The sequence below is a fragment of the Protomyctophum bolini genome, assembly GCF_963924005.1.
Source record: "Protomyctophum bolini genome assembly, chromosome: 1".
Taxonomy (NCBI): Eukaryota; Metazoa; Chordata; class Actinopteri; order Myctophiformes; family Myctophidae; genus Protomyctophum; species Protomyctophum bolini.
The window spans coordinates 886812-908907 of record NC_137862.1 but is presented as its reverse complement, the minus strand read 5'-3'; the positions used below and the strand labels follow the sequence as shown (position 1 = coordinate 908907).

Sequence of the window (22096 nt, the reverse complement as noted above, 5' to 3'; positions counted from 1 at the left end):
TTCTGCTGTAACTCCACTATACACAGACTTATTGCGAATGCAGTGAACACTTACTATGAGACCTAGCAGATCATGTCTGTCTGTCTGTCTGTCTGTGTGTGTGTGTGTGTGTGTGTGTGTGTGTGTGTGTGTGTGTGTGTGTGTGTGTCTGTCCTGCTTTTGTGCCCATATATGGAGCTGAGTGATTACGTCACCATGACTCAGCCATAACCATATAAGGAGTCCCCAAAGCAGCTATACGTCCAAAACCCAAATATGTACGAGCTGCGTTCGCTTCCCGCGTTTGCGCGTCTTAATGGTATTCAGTTGTGATCAAAAGTTTACATGCGTTTGTAAAGGACATACTATTATTATTATTATTATTATTATTATTATTAAAGGACATACTGTCATGATAGACCTGACTTTACAATAAAGGACATACTGTCATGATAGTCCTGACTTTACAATAATTTGTTCAACTCTTATTTTTCTGTGATTGATTGATTGGTTGGAAGCAAATACTTCTTTGTCATACAAAAGAATCTTTGAATTTATTTGTATTTTTATTAATGTTTATTGGTCACATTTTCAGAAAACCCTTCATAAACATTCATGAAAATACAAATAAATTCCAATACTTTTTTGTATGACAAAGAAGTATTTGCTCCAATCAACCTATCACAGAAAAATAAGAGTTGAACAAATGATTGGAAAGTCAGGACTATCATAGTCTAGGAAAATTGGCCTCAGATCCTGTGCAGCAGGGGCGTGGCCCAGTGCGTTGCGTTTCAAATGAAATGCGAATCAAAAGACAGGGGCGGGTTCCACATGGAGTGGGCGCTACATCTAAATAAGACGGAAGGGAAACAATGGCTCCTTGAGCGGTGGTGGCCTACTACAATTCAATTTGGAATTGGATTCCCTTCGGACTATTTTCATGGTATGCACAGTGCTTCAGACCGGAAAGGGGAGTGTCCGCTCAGATTCTGAGCGCAACGTACTTCCCTCACAGGGATACGGTCCTTTTTTCCCAGAAGTTCCTTTTTTCTCGCCCGCCTAGTGGCGAAAAATAAAACTTCTGGGAACTCAGATTAGGACTATCATGACAGTATGTCCTTTACAAACGCATGTAAACTTTTGATCACAACTGTATCCTCTCTTCTGCTGTAACTCCACTAATAGAAGAATATGCTCTCTTCTGCTGTAACTCCACTAATGGAATAATATCCTCTCTTCTGCTGTAACTCCACTAATAGAAGAGCATCCTCTCTTCTGCTGTAACTCCACTAATAGAAGAATATGCTCTCTTCTGCTGTAACTCCACTAATAGAAGAACATCCTCTCTTCTGCTGTAACTCCACTACTGTATACACAGACTTACTGTATATTGCCTATGGATGATGACACCTGACTGAAACCAGATGAGGTCACTCCGGGGCAGGATCGATTTGTCCAATATTAGATGCATTCGATGCGTTTTTATCTGCATCGCAGAGTGAAATTGGCAAACGGTTCAGCTGATGCCGTGGTGTGAATGCTGAGAATACCTGAGAATGCGTGACTGACAAAATGTTGAAACCTTATTGATGCAAAGCACTGTATTTTTTGTAATTGAAAGTATTGAACCGTGTCATACTGTATATTTGGCATTTCTTATATGTGTGTTTTTCAGGTAGATCTGAAGCAAAAGCAAGTTGTGTGGAAATCCTGTGTGGCACCGTTGTCAGTTAACCAATCGGAATGCGTTAACCCATTCTGACCTGAGATCAGATTCATATGGGGTTTCCACTGGGAACACACTGGTCTGATTAACCCATTCTGACCTGAGATCAGATTCATACGGGGTTTCCACTGGACACACACTGGTCTGATTAACCCATTCTGACCTGAGATCAGATTCATACGAGGTTTCCACTGGACACACACTGGTCTGATTAACCCATTCTGACCTGAGATCAGATTCTAAAAATGTCAGTCGTTCTTCGATTTTTCAAAAATAGCAGACCTACAAGCTCGTAGCGCGCCACTCGGTGGCGCGCTATGAGCTTGTAGATCTGCTAATTTTCAATAGCTAAAGCACGACATGATGCTGACACCAAAATGGGTTCCCGCCCAGAATGGGTTAATCCTAGGTAGCCTGGTTTAAGCCACTCCCCCTAGTCGTTAGTCAGGCAGGGAAACTAAAAGTTAGTGCGTTGCTTTGAAACCAGATTATTCTTTGGTCAACTTCTCCCAGGTTTTCAGGACACAATGCAACGCAACGCAACGTGATGTTATTAAAATAGTGATCCGCCAGTAAAAAAAATGATCACCTTTATACCAGTTACTGTATAGCAGTTGTGTATGTGTGTGTGTGTGTGTGTGTGTGTGTGTGCGTGTGTGTTATTGAAACTGAAATTCGGCTACCCGTCTAATTCTGGAGTCGTGTGGAACTCCATATTTGGTCAAGACTAACGTCATGTTTGATGAGGTCAGGTTTCAGTCAGCTTGACTTAAAAGCTGATTCCACAGAGTGTGAGGAGCATTAGTCAAAGAGAAGAGAGAGAGAGACGGACCATTAGATCACACATAGAAAGATAAACCCTTACAACTTAGTATTCTGCTGTAATCACATCATAAACATTCCTGGATTGTATAAGACAGACATCACTGGTTGAAGACACCCCATGACCACTAGTTCAGAAACCTATAAGAGACCAAACGTATCTATCAATAGTTTTGTGTCTGAAATGGTTCGTCCGTTCAGGTACCATGAGTGGAAAGAAGAATATGAAGCAAAGACAGAGGCTGAAATCCAGACGATGATCCAGGAGAGACGAGTGAAGATTCAGGAGGTCGAACGCTCAGTAGAGCTCAGCAGGAAGGATGCAGACACAGTGACAGCAGGCAGTGTGCAGGTCTTCACTGATCTGATCAGCTGTATTGAGAGAAGCCAGGCTGAGCTCATTGGTGTGATTGAAGAGAAGCAGAAAACAACAGAGAAACAGGCTGAAGGCTTCATCAAAGATCTGCAACAGGAAATCACTCAGTTAGAGAAGAGAGTCGCTGGGCTGAAACAGCTCACACACTCTGAAGACCACCTCCTCCAGAACTTCACCTCCATCAACACCCCTCCACCCACCAAGGACTGGACAAAGGTCAATGTCCATCAGTCTTCATGTGTGGACACTGTGAGGACAGCTGTGGCTCAGCTGGAGAAGACACTCAGTCATGAGATGATGAAGCTCTGTGATGTTGAGCTGAGGGTGATCAAGAGATATGCAGTGGATGTGACCCTGGATCCTGATACAGCACATCCTCACCTCATCCTGTCTGACGATGGAAAACAAGTGAGTCATGGAAACATAAGGAAGAATCTCCCAGAGAACAAAGAGAGATTTGATAGATGTGTCTGTGTCTTAGGAAAACAAGGATTCTCCTCAGGAAGGTTTTACTTTGAGGTTCAGGTTAAAAGGAAGACTAAGTGGACTCTAGGAGTGGTCAGAGAGTCCATCAACAGGAAGGGAGACATCACACTGACCCCCAACAATGGTTTCTGGACTATAGGGTTGAGGAATGGAAATGAGTACAAGGCTTGTGCTGGCCCTTCTGTCCTCCTCCCTGTTAGAGAGAAGCTCCAGACAGTGGGAGTGTTTGTGGATTATGAGGAGGGTCTGGTCTCCTTTTATGACGTGGAGACCAGAGTTCACGTCTACTCCTTCACTGGCTGCTCCTTCACTGAGAGACTATATCCATTCTTCAGTCCTGGTCTTAATGCTGGTGGTATAAACTCTGCTCCTCTGATCATCTCTCCTGTCAACATGGACGCTGATCTCTCTCTTTGATCTTTCTGTTACTGTTATACTGTTACAACTTAAATTAAAAAAAACATGAAAGTGGAAAAAGCAGCACTCCAAAATAAAAGATGCGAGACTGGCTCAGGTGCCATTTCTCATTTTATTGAGAACGTTTACCCGTTTCGGCACTCGGCCCTCCTCAGAGCAGATTAAAAACCCTAATTACTCAGTCAGTCAGTCAGTCAGTCTCTCTCTGGGTTTGGGCAGTCAGTCAGTCAGTCCCTCTCTCTCTCTCTGGGTTTGGGCAGTCAGTCAGTCAGTCAGTCCCTCTCTCTCTGGGTTTGGGCAGTCAGTCAGTCAGTCTCTCTCTCTCTCTCTCTCTCTCTGGGTATGGGCGTGCAGTCAGTCAGACACTCAACTTGTAGGTCTGCTATTTTTGAAAAATCGTTAAAATGTGCCTCACATCTTTCAGAAATATGTCATGATTTAGAAGATTTTTTTTTATTATTTCGACGTCAGGCCTAAATGGGTTAAACTGAGATATTCCTCTAACTCTGGGTAGTAGTAGTAACAAAAAAAACAAAAACAGCGCCTTTTGAAATTTCAGCCCCAGCTGACCTTCTGCCAAATCGCCCTCTGAACGTCCCTGTCGGGCAGAGACACTGAGAGCTGTGAGCATCCTCAATAACTCTGGCCTCTACACCATCATGTAACATGGCTGTGTGTAGGTGTGTCAGTAGGCCTCTACACCATCATGTAACATGGCTGTGTGTAGGTGTGTCAGTAGGCCTCTACACCATCATGTAACATGGCTGTGTGTAGGTGTGTCGGTAGGCCTCTACACCATCATGTAACATGGCTGTGTGTCAGTGGTCTGGCCTCTACACCATCATGTAACATGGCTGTGTGTCAGTGGTCTGGCCTCTACACCATCATGTAACATGGCTGTGTGTCAGTGGTCTGGCCTCCACACCATCATGTAACATGGCTGTGTGTCAGTGGTCTGGCCTCTACACCATCATGTAACATGGCTGTGTGTCAGTGGTCTGGCCTCTACACCATCATGTAACATGGCTGTGTGTCAGTGGTCTGGCCTCTACACCATCATGTAACATGGCTGTGTGTAGGTGTGTCAGTAGGCCTCTACACCACCATGTAACATGGCTGTGTGTAGGTGTGTCAGTAGGCCTCTACACCATCATGTAACATGGCTGTGTGTAGGTGTGTCAGTAGCCTGGCCTCTACACCATCATGTAACATGGCTGTGTGTAGGTGTGTCAGTAGGCCTCTACACCACCATGTAACATGGCTGTGTGTAGGTGTGTCAGTAGGCCTCTACACCACCATATAACATGGCTGTGTGTAGGTGTGTCAGTGATCTGGCCTCTACACCATCATGTAACATGGCTGTGTGTAGGTGTGTCAGTGATCTGGCCTCTACACCATCATGTAACATGGCTGTGTGTAGGTGTGTCAGTGATCTGGCCTCTACACCATCATGTAACATGGCTGTGTGTAGGTGTGTCAGTAGGCCTCTACACCACCATGTAACATGGCTGTGTGTAGGTGTGTGTCAGTAGTCTGGCCTCTACACCATCATGTAACATGGCTGTGTGTAGGTGTGTCAGTAGGCCTCTACACCATCATGTAACATGGCTGTGTGTAGGTGTGTCAGTAGGCCTCTACACCATCATGTAACATGGCTGTGTGTAGGTGTGTCAGTAGGCCTCTACACTATCATGTAACATGGCTGTGTGTAGGTGTGTCAGTAGGCCTCTACACCATCATGTAACATGGCTGTGTGTAGGTGTGTCAGTAGGCCTCTACACCATCATGTAACATGGCTGTGTGTAGGTGTGTCAGTAGGCCTCTACACCACCATGTAACATGGCTGTGTGTAGGTGTGTCAGTGATCTGGCCTCTACACCATCATGTAAGATGGCTGTGTGTAGGTGTGTCAGTGATCTGGCCTCTACACCATCATGTAACATGGCTGTGTGTAGGTGTGTCAGTAGTCTGGCCTCTACACCATCATGTAACATGGCTGTGTGTAGGTGTGTCAGTGATCTGGCCTCTACACCATAATGTAACATGGCTGTGTGTAGGTGTGTCAGTAGGCCTCTACACCACCATGTAACATGGCTGTGTGTAGGTGTGTCAGTAGGCCTCTACACCACCATATAACATGGCTGTGTGTAGGTGTGTCAGTGATCTGGCCTCTACACCATCATGTAACATGGCTGTGTGTAGGTGTGTCAGTGATCTGGCCTCTACACCATCATGTAACATGGATGTGTGTAGGTGTGTCAGTGATCTGGCCTCTACACCATCATGTAACATGGCTGTGTGTAGGTGTGTCAGTAGGCCTCTACACCACCATGTAACATGGCTGTGTGTAGGTGTGTGTCAGTAGTCTGGCCTCTACACCATCATGTAACATGGCTGTGTGTAGGTGTGTCAGTAGGCCTCTACACCATCATGTAACATGGCTGTGTGTAGGTGTGTCAGTAGGCCTCTACACCATCATGTAACATGGCTGTGTGTAGGTGTGTCAGTAGGCCTCTACACCACCATGTAACATGGCTGTGTGTAGGTGTGTCAGTGATCTGGCCTCTACACCATCATGTAAGATGGCTGTGTGTAGGTGTGTCAGTGATCTGGCCTCTACACCATCATGTAACATGGCTGTGTGTAGGTGTGTCAGTAGTCTGGCCTCTACACCATCATGTAACATGGCTGTGTGTAGGTGTGTCAGTGATCTGGCCTCTACACCATAATGTAACATGGCTGTGTGTAGGTGTGTCAGTAGGCCTCTACACCATCATGTAACATGGCTGTGTGTAGGTGTGTCAGTAGGCCTCTACACCACCATGTAACATGGCTGTGTGTAGGTGTGTCAGTAGGCCTCTACACCACCATGTAACATGGCTGTGTGTAGGTGTGTCAGTGATCTGGCCTCTACACCATCATGTAACATGGCTGTGTGTAGGTGTGTCAGTGATCTGGCCTCTACACCATCATGTAACATGGCTGTGTGTAGGTGTGTCAGTGATCTGGCCTCTACACCATCATGTAACATGGCTGTGTGTAGGTGTGTCAGTAGTCTGGCCTCTACACCATCATGTAACATGGCTGTGTGTAGGTGTGTCAGTGATCTGGCCTCTACACCATCATGTAACATGGCTGTGTGTAGGTGTGTCAGTAGGCCTCTACACCATCATGTAACATGGTAAATGGTAAATGGTGCATTTATATAGCGCCTTTATCCAAGGCGCTTTACATAGATTGTGCATTACATTCACCCATTCATACACCGATGGCAGCGGAAACCATGCAAGGCACCAACTAGCACATCGGGAGCAATTAGGGGTTCAGTGTCTTGCTCAAGGACACTTCGACAGTAACTCTGGGGGAGCCCGGGTTCGAACTGGCAACCTTGCGGTTCCCATCCAGGCACTCTACCCCTGAGCCACCGCCGCCTCTACACCATCATGTAACATGGCTGTGTGTAGGTGTGTCAGTAGTCTGGCCTCTACACCATCATGTAACATGGCTGTGTGTAGGTGTGTCAGTAGTCTGGCCTCTACACCATCATGTAACATGGCTGTGTGTAGGTGTGTCAGTGATCTGGCCTCTACACCATGTAACATGGCTGTGTGTAGGTGTTTCAGTGATCTGGCCTCTACACCATGTAACATGGCTGTGTGTAGGTGTGTCAGTGATCTGGCCTCTACACCATGTAACATCGCTGTGTGTAGGTGTGTCAGTGATCTGGCCTCTACACCATGTAACATCGCTGTGTGTAGGTGTGTCAGTGCACTGTGTGTAGGTGTGTCAGTGATCTGTGTGTAGGTGTGTCAGTGATCTGTGTGTAGGTGTGTCAGTGATCTGTGTGTACAGTAGGTGTGTCAGTGATCTGTGTGTAGGTGTGTCAGTGATCTGTGTGTAGGTGTGTCAGTGATCTGTGTGTAGGTGTGTCAGTGATCTGTGTGTAGGTGTGTCAGTGATCTGTGTGTAGGTGTGTCAGTGATCTGTGTGTAGGTGTGTCAGTGATCTGTGTGTAGGTGTGTCAGTGATCTGTGTGTCAGTGATCTGTGTGTAGGTGTGTCAGTGATCTGTGTGTAGGTGTGTCAGTGATCTGTGTGTAGGTGTGTCAGTGATCTGTGTGTAGGTGTGTCAGTGATCTGTGTGTAGGTGTGTCAGTGATCTGTGTGTAGGTGTGTCAGTGATCTGTGTGTAGGTGTGTCAGTGATCTGTGTGTAGGTGTGTCAGTGATCTGTGTGTAGGTGTGTCAGTGCACTCATGTACGCCGTAGCAGTAGAATTGTTTTTTCTTTCTTTCTTTATCCCATTTTGTTCGGGAACCCCTTTTTTGGTGTTAAAGCATTATGTTATGCTTTTAGCTATTGAAAAATAGCAGACCTACAAGCTCATAGCGCGCCACCGAGTGGCGCGCTACGAGCTTGTAGGTCTGCTATTTTTTGAAAAATCGAAGAAGAACCTGCACTGACATATAGAAACATAGCTTTTTCAGAAAACTGTCAGGATGCAGAAGATTTTTTTTTAGAATCTGATCTCGGGTCAGAATGGGTTATCTGAGTGGGCAGATATCAGTTTGTTGGACGACAGAGAAGCAGTGTGTGGATCAAGAGATACATGGAGGAGGAGGCGAATATCCTCTCTTCTGCTGTAACTCCACTAATAGAAGAGCATCCTCTCTTCTGCTGTAACTCCACTAATAGAAGAGCATCCTCTCTTCTGCTGTAACTCCACTAATAGAAGAACATCCTCTCTTCTGCTGTAACTCCACTAATAGAAGAACATCCTCTCTTCTGCTGTAACTCCACTAATAGAAGAACATCCTCTCTTCTGCTGTAACTCCACTAATATAAGAACATCCTCTCTTCTGCTGTAACTCCACTAATGGAATAACATCCTCTCTTCTGCTGTAACTCCACTAATAGAAGAACATCCTCTCTTCTGCTGTAACTCCACTAATAGAAGAACATCCTCTCTTCTGCTGTAACTCCACTAATAGAAGAACATCCTCTCTTCTGCTGTAACTCCACTAATGGAATAACATCCTCTCTTCTGCTGTAACTCCACTAATAGAAGAACATCCTCTCTTCTGCTGTAACTCCATTATACACAGACTTATATATACAGTTGTGATCAAAAGTTTACATGCGTTTGTAAAGGACATACTGTCATGATAGTCCTGACTTTCCAATAATTTGTTCAACTCTTATTTTTCTGTGATTGATTGATTGGTTGGAAGCAAATACTTCTTTGTCATACAAAAGAATCTTTGAATTTATTTGTATTTTTTTTTTGTATGACAAAGAAGTATTTGCTCCAATCAACCTATCACAGAAAAATAAGAGTTGAACAAATGATTGGAAAGTCAGGACTATCATAGTCTAGGAAAATTGGCCTCAGATCCTGTGCAGCAGGGGCGTGGCCCAGTGCGTTGCGTTTCAAATGAAATGCGAATCAAAAGACAGGGGCGGGTTCCACATGGAGTGGGCGCTACATCTAAATAAGACGGAAGGGAAACAATTGCTCCTTGAGCGGTGGTGGCCTACTACAATTCAATTTGGAATTGGATTCCCTTCGGACTATTTTCATGGTATGCACAGTGCTTCAGACCGGAAAGGGGAGTGTCCGCTCAGATTCTGAGCGCAACGTACTTCCCTCACAAGGATACGGTCCTTTTTTCCCCAGAAGTTCCTTTTTTCTCGCCCGCCTAGTGGCGAAAAATAAAACTTCTGGGAACTCAGATTAGGACTATCATGACAGTATGTCCTTTACAAACGCATGTAAACTTTTGATCACAACTGTATCCTCTCTTCTGCTGTAACTCCACTAATAGAAGAATATGCTCTCTTCTGCTGTAACTCCACTAATAGAAGAATATGCTCTCTTCTGCTGTAACTCCACTAATAGAAGAACATCCTCTCTTCTGCTGTAACTCCACTAATATAAGAACATCCTCTCTTCTGCTGTAACTCCACTAATAGAACATCCTCTCTTCTGCTGTAACTCCACTAATAGAAGAACATCCTCTCTTCTGCTGTAACTCCACTAATAGAAGAACATCCTCTCTTCTGCTGTAACTCCACTAATATAAGAACATCCTCTCTTCTGCTGTAACTCCACTAATAGAAGAACATCCTCTCTTCTGCTGTAACTCCACTAATAGAAGAACATCCTCTCTTCTGCTGTAACTCCACTAATATAAGAACATCCTCTCTTCTGCTGTAACTCCACTAATAGAAGAACATCCTCTCTTCTGCTGTAACTCCACTAATAGAAGAACATCCTCTCTTCTGCTGTAACTCCACTAATAGAAGAACATCCTCTCTTCTGCTGTAACTCCACTAATAGAAGAACATCCTCTCTTCTGCTGTAACTCCACTAATATAAGAACATCCTCTCTTCTGCTGTAACTCCACTAATGGAAGAACATCCTCTCTTCTGCTGTAACTCCACTAATAGAAGAACATCCTCTCTTCTGCTGTAACTCCACTAATAGAAGAACATCCTCTCTTCTGCTGTAACTCCACTAATAGAAGAACATCCTCTCTTCTGCTGTAACTCCACTAATATAAGAACATCCTCTCTTCTGCTGTAACTCCACTAATGGAAGAACATCCTCTCTTCTGCTGTAACTCCACTAATAGAAGAACATCCTCTCTTCTGCTGTAACTCCACTAATGGAAGAACATCCTCTCTTCTGCTGTAACTCCACTAATAGAAGAACATCCTCTCTTCTGCTGTAACTCCACTAATAGAAGAACATCCTCTCTTCTGCTGTAACTCCACTAATAGAAGAACATCCTCTCTTCTGCTGTAACTCCACTAATGGAAGAACATCCTCTCTTCTGCTGTAACTCCACTAATGGAAGAACATCCTCTCTTCTGCTGTAACTCCACTAATAGAAGAACATCCTCTCTTCTGCTGTAACTCCACTAATAGAAGAACATCCTCTCTTCTGCTGTAACTCCACTAATAGAAGAACATCCTCTCTTCTGCTGTAACTCCACTAATGGAAGAACATCCTCTCTTCTGCTGTAACTCCACTAATAGAAGAACATCCTCTCTTCTGCTGTAACTCCACTAATAGAAGAACATCCTCTCTTCTGCTGTAACTCCACTAATAGAAGAACATCCTCTCTTCTGCTGTAACTCCACTAATAGAAGAACATCCTCTCTTCTGCTGTAACTCCACTAATAGAAGAACATCCTCTCTTCTGCTGTAACTCCACTAATAGAAGAACATCCTCTCTTCTGCTGTAACTCCACTAATAGAAGAACATCCTCTCTTCTGCTGTAACTCCACTAATAGAAGAACATCCTCTCTTCTGCTGTAACTCCACTAATAGAAGAACATCCTCTCTTCTGCTGTAACTCCACTAATAGAAGAACATCCTCTCTTCTGCTGTAACTCCACTACTGTATACACAGACTTACTGTATATTGCCTATGGATGATGACACCTGACTGAAACCAGATGAGTTCACTCCGGGGCAGGATCGATTTGTCCAATATTAGATGCATTCGATGCGTTTTTATCTGCATCGCAGAGTGAAATTGGCAAACGGTTCAGCTGATGCTGTGTGAATGCTGAGAATACCTGAGAATGCGTGACTGACAAAATGTTGAAACCTTATTGATGCAAAGCACTGTATTTTTTGTAATTGAAAGTATTGAACCGTGTCATACTGTATATTTGGCATTTCTTATATGTGTGTTTTTCAGGTAGATCTGAAGCAAAAGCAAGTTGTGTGGAAATCCTGTGTGGCACCGTTGTCGGTTAACCAATTGGAATGCGTTAACCCATTCTGACCTGAGATCAGATTCATACGAGGTTTCCACTGGGAACACACTGGTCTGATTAACCCATTCTGACCTGAGATCAGATTCATACGGGGTTTCCACTGGACACACACTGGTCTGATTAACCCATTCTGACCTGAGATCAGATTCATACGAGGTTTCCACTGGACACACACTGGTCTGATTAACCCATTCTGACCTGAGATCAGATTCATACGAGGTTTCCACTGGGAACACACTGGTCTGATTAACCCATTCTGACCTGAGATCAGATTCATACGAGGTTTCCACTGGGAACACACTGGTCTGATTAACCCATTCTGACCTGAGATCAGATTCATACGGGGTTTCCACTGGACACACACTGGTCTGATTAACCCATTCTGACCTGAGATCAGATTCATACGGGGTTTCCACTGGACACACACTGGTCTGATTAACCCATTCTGACCTGAGATCAGATTCATACGAGGTTTCCACTGGACACACACTGGTCTGATTAACCCATTCTGACCTGAGATCAGATTCTAAAAATGTCAGTCGTTCTTCGATTTTTCAAAAATAGCAGACCTACAAGCTCGTAGGGCGCCACTCGGTGGCGCGCTATGAGCTTGTAGATCTGCTAATTTTCAATAGCTAAAGCACGACATGATGCTGACACCAAAATGGGTTCCCGCCCAGAATGGGTTAATCCTAGGTAGCCTGGTTTAAGCCACTCCCCCTAGTCGTTAGTCAGGCAGGGAAACTAAAAGTTAGTGCGTTGCTTTGAAACCAGATTCTTCTTTGGTCAACTTCTCCCAGGTTTTCAGGACAAAATGCAACGCAACGCAACGTGATGTTATTAAAATAGTGATACGCCAGTAAAAAAATGATCACCTTTATACCAGTTACTGTATAGCAGTTGTGTATGTGTGTGTGTGTGTGTGTGTGTGTGTGTGTGTGTGTGTTATTGAAACTGAAATTCGGCTACCCGTCTAATTCTGGAGTCGTGTGGAACTCCATATTTGGTCAAGGCTGACGTCATGTTTGATGAGGTCAGGTTTCAGTCAGCTTGACTTAAAAGCTGATTCCACAGAGTGTGAGGAGCATTAGTCAAAGAGAAGAGAGAGAGACGGACCATTAGATCACACAGAGAAAGATAAACCCTTACAACTTAATATTCTGCTGTAATCACATCATAAACATTCCTGGATTGTATAAGACAGACATCACTGGTTGAAGACACCCCATGACCACTAGTTCAGAAACCTATAAGAGACCAAACGTATCTATCAATAGTTTTGTTTCTGAAATGGTTCGTCCGTTCAGGTACCATGAGTGGAAAGAAGAATATGAAGCAAAGACAGAGGCTGAAATCCAGACGATGATCCAGGAGAGACGAGTGAAGATTCAGGAGGTCGAACGCTCAGTAGAGCTCAGCAGGAAGGATGCAGACACAGTGACAGCAGGCAGTGTGCAGGTCTTCACTGATCTGATCAGCTGTATTGAGAGAAGCCAGGCTGAGCTCATTGGTGTGATTGAAGAGAAGCAGAAAACAACAGAGAAACAGGCTGAAGGCTTCATCAAAGATCTGCAACAGGAAATCACTCAGTTAGAGAAGAGAGTCGCTGGGCTGAAACAGCTCACACACTCTGAAGACCACCTCCTCCAGAACTTCACCTCCATCAACACCCCTCCACCCACCAAGGACTGGACAAAGGTCAATGTCCATCAGTCTTCATGTGTGGAGACTGTGAGGACAGCTGTGGCTCAGCTGGAGAAGACACTCAGTCAAGAGATGATGAAGCAGCTGTGTGATGATGAGCTGAGGATGATCAAGAGATATGCAGTGGATGTGACCCTGGATCCTGATACAGCACATCCTTACCTCATCCTGTCTGACGATGGAAAACAAGTGAGTCATGGAAACATAACGAAGAATCTCCCAAAGAACAAAGAGAGATTTGATCGATGTGTCTGTGTCTTAGGAAAACAAGAATTCTCCTCAGGAAGGTTTTACTTTGAGGTTCAGGTTAAAAGGAAGACTAAGTGGGATCTAGGAGTGGCCAGAGAGTCCATCAACAGGAAGGGAAACATCAAACTGACCCCCAACAATGGTTTCTGGACTATAGGGTTGAGGAATGGAAATGAGTACAAGGCTTGTCCTGGCCCTTCTGTCCTCCTCCCTGTTAGAGAGAAGCTCCAGACAGTGGGAGTGTTTGTGGATTATGAGGAGGGTCTGGTCTCCTTTTATGACGTGGAGACCAGAGTTCACGTCTACTCCTTCACTGGCTGCTCCTTCACTGAGAGACTATATCCATTCTTCAGTCCTGGTCTTAATGCTGGTGGTATAAACTCTGCTCCTCTGATCATCTCTCCTGGCAACATGAACGCTGATCTCTCTCTTTGATCTTTCTGTTACTGTTATACTGTTACAACTTAAATTAAAAAACCATGAAAGTGGAAAAAGCAGCACTCCAAAATAAAAGATGCGAGACTGGCTCAGGTGCCATTTCTCATTTTATTGAGAACGTTTACCCGTTTCGGCACTCGGCCCTCCTCAGAGCAGATTAAAAACCCTAATTACTCAGTCAGTCAGTCAGTCAGTCAGTCAGTCTCTCTCTGGGTTTGGGCAGTCAGTCAGTCAGTCAGTCTCTCTCTCTCTCTGGGTTTGGGCAGTCAGTCAGTCTCTCTCTCTCTCTGGGTTTGGGCAGTCAGTCAGTCTCTCTCTCTCTCTGGGTTTGGGCAGTCAGTCAGTCTCTCTCTCTCTCTGGGTTTGGGCAGTCAGTCAGTCTCTCTCTCTCTCTGGGTTTGGGCAGTCAGTCAGTAAGTCTCTCTCTCTCTCTCTCTCTCTCTCTCTCTCTCTCTGGGTATGGGCGTGCAGTCAGTCTCTCTCTCTCTCTCTCTCTCTCTCTCTCTCTCTCTCTCTCTGGGTATGGGCGTGCAGTCAGTCAGACACTCGACTTGTAGGTCTGCTATTTTTGAAAAATCGTTAAAATGTGCCTCAAATCTTTCAGAAATATGTCATGATTTAGAAGATTTTTTTTTATTATTTCGACGTCAGGCCTAAATGGGTTAAACTGAGATATTCCTCTAACTCTGGGTAGTAGTAGTAACAAAAAAAACAAAAACAGCGCCTTTTGAAATTTCAGCCCCAGCTGACCTTCTGCCAAATCGCCCTCTGAACGTCCCTGTCGGGCAGAGACACTGAGAGCTGTGAGCATCCTCAATAACTCTGGCCTCTACACCATCATGTAACATGGCTGTGTGTAGGTGTGTCAGTAGTCTGGCCTCTACACCATCATGTAACATGGCTGTGTGTAGGTGTGTCAGTAGGCCTCTACACCACCATGTAACATGGCTGTGTGTAGGTGTGTCAGTAGTCTGGCCTCTACACCATCATGTAACATGGCTGTGTGTAGGTGTGTCAGTAGGCCTCTACACCATCATGTAACATGGCTGTGTGTAGGTGTGTCAGTAGGCCTCTACACCACCATGTAACATGGCTGTGTGTAGGTGTGTCAGTAGGCCTCTACACCACCATGTAACATGGCTGTGTGTAGGTGTGTCAGTAGGCCTCTACACCATCATGTAACATGGCTGTGTGTAGGTGTGTCAGTAGGCCTCTACACCACCATGTAACATGGCTGTGTGTAGGTGTGTCAGTAGGCCTCTACACCATCATGTAACATGGCTGTGTGTAGGTGTGTCAGTAGGCCTCTACACCATCATGTAACATGGCTGTGTGTAGGTGTGTCAGTGATCTGGCCTCTACACCATCATGTAACATGGCTGTGTGTAGGTGTGTCAGTAGGCCTCTACACCACCATGTAACATGGCTGTGTGTAGGTGTGTCAGTGATCTGGCCTCTACACCATCATGTAACATGGCTGTGTGTAGGTGTGTCAGTGATCTGGCCTCTACACCATCATGTAACATGGCTGTGTGTAGGTGTGTCAGTAGGCCTCTACACCACCATGTAACATGGCTGTGTGTAGGTGTGTGTCAGTAGTCTGGCCTCTACACCATCATGTAACATGGCTGTGTGTAGGTGTGTCAGTAATCTGGCCTCTACACCATTTAACGTCGCTGTGTGTAGGTGTGTCAGTGATCTGGCCTCTACACCATGTAACATGGCTGTGTGTAGGTGTGTCAGTGATCTGGCCTCTACACCATGTAACATCGCTGTGTGTAGGTGTGTCAGTGCACTGTGTGTAGGTGTGTCAGTGATCTGTGTGTAGGTGTGTCAGTGATCTGTGTGTAGGTGTGTCAGTGATCTGTGTGTAGGTGTGTCAGTGATCTGTGTGTAGGTGTGTCAGTGATCTGTGTGTAGGTGTGTCAGTGCACTCATGTACGCCGTAGCAGTAGAATTGTTTTTTCTTTCTTTCTTTATCCCATTTTGTTCGGGAACCCCTTTTTTGGTGTTATAGCATTATGCTATGCTTTTAGCTATTGAAAAATAGCAGACCTACAAGCTCGTAGCGCGCCACCGAGTGGCGCGCTACGAGCCTGTAGGTCTGCTATTTTTGGAAAAATCGAAGAAGAACCTGCACTGACATATAGAAACATAGCTTTTTCAGAAAACTGTCAGGATGCAGAAGATTTTTTTTTTAGAATCTGATCTCAGGTCAGAATGGGTTATCTGAGTGGGCAGATATCAGTTTGTTGGATGACAGAGAAGCAGTGTGTGGATCAAGAGATACATGGAGGAGGAGGCGAATATCCTCTCTTCTGCTGTAACTCCACTAATAGAAGAACATCCTCTCTTCTGCTGTAACTCCACTAATGGAATAACATCCTCTCTTCTGCTGTAACTCCACTAATAGAAGAACATCCTCTCTTCTGCTGTAACTCCACTAATAGAAGAACATCCTCTCTTCTGCTGTAACTCCACTAATAAAAGAACATCCTCTCTTCTGCTGTAACTCCACTAATAGAAGAACATCCTCTCTTCTGCTGTAACTCCACTAATAGAAGAACATCCTCTCTTCTGCTGTAACTCCACTAATAGAAGAACATCCTCTCTTCTGCTGTAACTCCACTAATAGAAGAACATCCTCTCTTCTGCTGTAACTCCACTAATAGAAGAACATCCTCTCTTCTGCTGTAACTCCACTAATGGAAGAACATCCTCTCTTCTGCTGTAACTCCACTAATAGAAGAACATCCTCTCTTCTGCTGTAACTCCACTAATAGAAGAACATCCTCTCTTCTGCTGTAACTCCATTATACACAGACTTATATATACAGTTGTGATCAAAAGTTTACATGCGTTTGTAAAGGACATACTGTCATGATAGTCCTGACTTTCCAATAATTTGTTCAACTCTTATTTTTCTGTGATTGATTGATTGGTTGGAAGCAAATACTTCTTTGTCATACAAAATAATCTTTGAATTTATTTGTATTTTTATGAATGTTTATTGGTCACATTTTCAGAAAACCCTTAAACATTCATAAAAATACAAATAAATTCAAGAATTTTTTTGTATGACAAAGAAGTATTTGCTCCAATCAACCTATCACAGAAAAATAAGAGTTGAACAAATGATTGGAAAGTCAGGACTATCATAGTCTAGGAAAATTGGCCTCAGATCCTGTGCAGCAGGGGCGTGGCCCAGTGCGTTGCGTTTCAAATGAAATGCGAATCAAAAGACAGGGGCGGATTCCACATGGAGTGGGCGCTACATCTAAATAAGACGGAAGGGAAACAATTGCTCCTTGAGCGGTGGTGGCCTACTACAATTCAATTTGGAATTGGATTCCCTTCGGACTATTTTCATGGTATGCACAGTGCTTCAGACCGGAAAGGGGAGTGTCCGCTCAGATTCTGAGCGCAACGTACTTCCCTCACAGGGATACGGTCCTTTTTTCCCAGAAGTTCCTTTTTTCTCGCCCGCCTAGTGGCGAAAAATAAAACTTCTGGGAACTCAGATTAGGACTATCATGACAGTATGTCCTTTACAAACGCATGTAAACTTTTGATCACAACTGTATCCTCTCTTCTGCTGTAACTCCACTAATAGAAGAATATGCTCTCTTCTGCTGTAACTCCACTAATAGAAGAATATGCTCTCTTCTGCTGTAACTCCACTAATAGAAGAATATGCTCTCTTCTGCTGTAACTCCACTAATGGAAGAACATCCTCTCTTCTGCTGTAACTCCACTAATAGAAGAATATGCTCTCTTCTGCTGTAACTCCACTAATGGAAGAACATCCTCTCTTCTGCTGTAACTCCACTAATAGAAGAACATCCTCTCTTCTGCTGTAACTCCACTAATAGAAGAACATCCTCTCTTCTGCTGTAACTCCACTAATAGAAGAACATCCTCTCTTCTGCTGTAACTCCACTAATAGAAGAACATCCTCTCTTCTGCTGTAACTCCACTACTGTATACACAGACTTACTGTATATTGCCTATGGATGATGACACCTGACTGAAACCAGATGAGGTCACTCCGGGGCAGGATCGATTTGTCCAACATTGGATGCGTTCGATGCGTTTTTATCTGCATCGCAGAGTGAAATTGGCAAACGGTTCAGCTGATGCCGTGGTGTGAATGCTGAGAATACCTGAGAATGCGTGACTGACAAAATGTTGAAACCTTATTGATGCAAAGCACTGTAATTTTTGTAATTGAAAGTATTGAACCGTGTCATACTGTATATTTGGCATTTCTTATGTGTGGCACCGTTGTCAGTTAACCAATCAGAATGTGCTAACCCATTCTGACCTGAGATCAGATTCATACGGGGTTTCCACTGGACACACACTGGTCTGATTAACCCATTCTGACCTGAGATCAGATTCATACGAGGTTTCCACTGGACACACACTGGTCTGATTAACCCATTCTGACCTGAGATCAGATTCATACGAGGTTTCCACTGGGAACACACTGGTCTGATTAACCCATCAGAGATCTGAGATCAGATTCTAAAAATGTCAGTCGTTCTTCGATTTTTCAAAAACACCAGACCTACAAGCTCGTAGCGCGCCACCGAGTGGCGTGCTACGAGCTTGTAGGTCTGCTATTTTTGAAAAATCAAACATAGCTTTTTTAGAAAACTCTCAGGATGTAGAAGAACATTTTTTAGAATCTGATCTCAGCTCAGAATTGTTTAATTACTATGAAATCTTGGCGTTTTTTAATTTCTTTATAAAAAGAAATCCCACGATATTGCAACCCATTCTTTTTCAACCAAGGCCCTTTTTGAAACCGCCTCCTCACCACTCGCCCTAAACACTTCTAAAGCCCTCAAGGTGTTTAAACGTCTCCAAGGTGGAAACGTCACTTTTGACGTGAAGCTTTGAACTTGATCAATGCTGAGGTGGAATAAAGTTTCGACCTAAGAGAGGCGATGAAAACAGCTGACCGGAGAGAAGAGAAGCCACCCTTATTATGGTCCAAAGTTCAAATCCCACCAGAGACCGATCGATCACGCCCGGAGCGACAGCTGTATGGCGGGCGACCTTGGCGAAAGGGTGCAGAAAATCAACGACTACACAAGAAAGACGTTGCCAGATTTCTGCTTGCATTCAGAGATGAAGGGAAATGTTTAACCCATTCTGAACGGGAACCCATTTTGGTGTTCATGTCATGTTATGCTTTAGCTATTCAAAAATAGCAGACCTACAAGCTCATACGAGCTTGTAGGTCTGCTATTTTTGAAAAATCGAAGAACGACTGACATTTTTTTTTAATCTGATCTCAGCTCAGAATGGGTTATAATCAGACCAGTGTGTGTCCAGTGGAAACCTCGTATGAATCTGATCTCAGGTCAGAATGGGTTAAAGAGAGACTGAGAACTTTGGCTTGTGCCTTCCTGACTGTGTCAGCTGGCCTCGTTAAGACAGATCATTCTTCCTGTGTCAGCTGGCCCTCGTTAAGACAGACCATTCTTCCTGTGTCAGCTGGCCTCGTTATAGACAGATCATTCTCCAGCTTATACGACCACTTCAAACTGGGCGTCGGAGCTCCGTGAGAGCCACACACGGTTGACACATCTTGCTGTTATTATGCATGTGCAGCACATGTCATGCAGGGCCATCTTGGAGGAGTTGGACATACGGTACCATGCCTTGTTAAAAGTTTCATCAGCTGAGCAGGAGGATTCTAAACTAAACGCACACCGGTCTTAGTAGTGGTGCCAGCGATCTGCTCACGGCAGAAACATCTACACTGTAAATCCCTGGAACATGTGACGCGTTTAAACCTAAACACCACGTGTTTAATAATAAAATGCCAAGTGTTTATTAATATTCATACAATACAGTAGAACACGAGTTCACTCAAACACCTCACGAGAACACCTAGTGTTCAAATTCTAAACACCTATAATATGACTGACTTTGATTGTAAAAACTAAACACGTTTGTGTTTAAAAAGTGTTACTGGCGATTAAACATGTTCTTCTGTTTATAATCTAAACACTGACACGTTTAAAAAGTGTTACAAATTCTGTGTTTAAAACTGTTTAAAACCTAAACGCGTGGGTTTAAAGAGTTCAGTCTTAAAAAGACAAAAGAGTGGCTGCACACACTGATGGCCAAAGTGCAGATTATTTATTAGGATGCAGAGTAAAAAAAGGTTTCATCAGCAACACACCAGAACGTAAGGCTTTCCCGTGTGAATCCATGTACAGTAAGATGGCGTTTATGTTATGCTTAGTGCCTGCGTAATAGTTTTTAAACTTTATGCTGCTCTGCATTTACTCTTGCAGTTACCTGTAAACCGACAGCATTTTTTTTCCCCCTCTCTCTCCACAGAGGCTGCATGCCTAGTCTCTCTCTCCGTCATTCTCTCTCCCTCTCTACGTCTCCATTGCATATTATACCAGTAAGACGCGCAAACGCGGGAAGCGAACGCAGCTGAGACCCTGCAGATCATGTCTGTCTGTCTGTCTGTCTGTCTGTCTGTCTGTGTGTCTGTCCCGCTGTTACTGTATATGTGGACCTGGCCCCTTTTGTGCCTATATATGGAGCTGAGTGATTTGTTTGTGATTGATGCAACACACTCCATATTTGGACGTACACTCCATATTTGGACGTATAGCGGGACAGACAGACACACAGACAGACATGATCTGCTAGGTCTCATAGTAAGTGCTCATTGCATTCGCAATGACTGTCCTGTCAGTTAACCCATTCTGACCGGGAACCCATTTTGGTGTTAGCATCATGTTATGCTTTAGCTATTGAAAAATAGCAGATCTACAAGCTCATAGCGCGGCACCGAGTGGCGCGCTACGAGCTTGTAGATCTGCTATTTTTGAAAAATCTAAAGAACGACTGACATTTTTAGAATCTGATCTCAGGTCAGAATGGGTTAATCAGACCAGTGTGTGTCCAGTGGAAACCTCGTATGAATCTGATCTCAGGTCAGAATGGGTTAATAGAAGATGGTTATGGGCTGTTCATTTAACGTGCATTAGCTGTGCGTAATCTTAATTTGTGATAATGTTTTCTTAATATAGTATAGGCTGTGTTTCTTCGCAAAACTGCGCTGCCGTGGAGTTTGTCTGTAATAATAGCCAATTGATTAATTACAGTATAAGTGGGTGGCTGTAATATTTCATCGTTTCTCTTCATTGTATCCTGTCACAGTTAATAGTTTTTAAGTGCCTTAAACTGATTGTCTGTATATTAATGCTGATGCATACATAATGTCTTAATTTACGCGGGAGGACAGGTGTGTGTGTGTTCGAGAAATCTTTTTTCTTGTATGCTGCCACTGTGTGTGTGTGTGTGTGTGTGTGTGTGTGTGTGTGTGTGTGTGTGTGTGTGTGTGTGTCTGTGTGTGTGTGTGTGTGTGTGTGTGTGCGCGCGCATGCACGTTTGAGTGGGCCTGTCCAGAAACTGTGTTTATCTCTCTTTAAGGCCACGTCTGTGAAATTCTCTCACACACACACACACACACACACACACACACACACACATTGCTTTTCAAAGAGATGTGGCCTTTCCCTCCTTGTTCCTCAAAACGTTGACCTTTAACCCATTCTGACCTGAGATCAGATTCATAGAGGTTTCCACTGGACACACACTGGTCTGATGAACCCATTCTGACCTGAGATCAGATTCTAAAAAATGTCAGTCGTTCTTCGATTTTTCAAAAATAGCAGACCTACAAGCTCGTAGCGCGCCACTCGGTGGCGCGCTATGAGCTTGTAGATCTGCTATTTTTCAATAGCTAAAGCATAACATGATGCTGACACCAAAATGGGTTCCCGTTCAGAATGGGTTAACCAATGACTCCATTACTATTCTGTCCTTTCTGCTGCTCTGTTTGCTGCTCCAATGAGCATACACTATATGGAGTCACATGACATACTGAGCATATACACCATGGAGTCACATGTGGTGCTGGAAAATACTGTACTTTAAAGTACTGTACTTTAATACCAGGATACCTATAACGACCACTGGATGAACACATTCTGACCTGAGATCAGATTCTAAAAAATGTCTTCTACATCCTACACAGTTTTCCGAAAAGGTTATGTTTCTGTGTCAG

The 22096-nt window shown here is 44.1% G+C and overlaps 3 protein-coding genes across 3 annotated transcripts in view; all 3 read left to right on the top strand.

Annotated features, from left to right (window-relative positions):
* Positions 1-22096, top strand: part of LOC308319123 (limbic system-associated membrane protein-like) — a 214852-nt gene that overhangs the window by 145431 nt on the left and 47325 nt on the right. The gene's annotated exons all lie outside the window — the stretch shown is intronic.
* LOC308314348 (zinc finger protein RFP-like) lies at positions 2712-3806 on the top strand (the record flags this gene model as incomplete). The annotated part of the gene is made up of 1 exon (XM_080761932.1): positions 2712-3806. One exon carries the CDS (start codon positions 2712-2714, stop codon positions 3804-3806), a length of 1095 nt encoding a protein of 364 aa, XP_080618058.1.
* On the top strand, positions 12889-13986 carry LOC308314339 (pyrin-like; the record flags this gene model as incomplete). Its single annotated transcript, XM_080761923.1, has 1 exon — positions 12889-13986. The coding sequence occupies one exon, from the start codon at positions 12889-12891 to the stop codon at positions 13984-13986; it is 1098 nt and encodes a 365-aa protein (XP_080618049.1).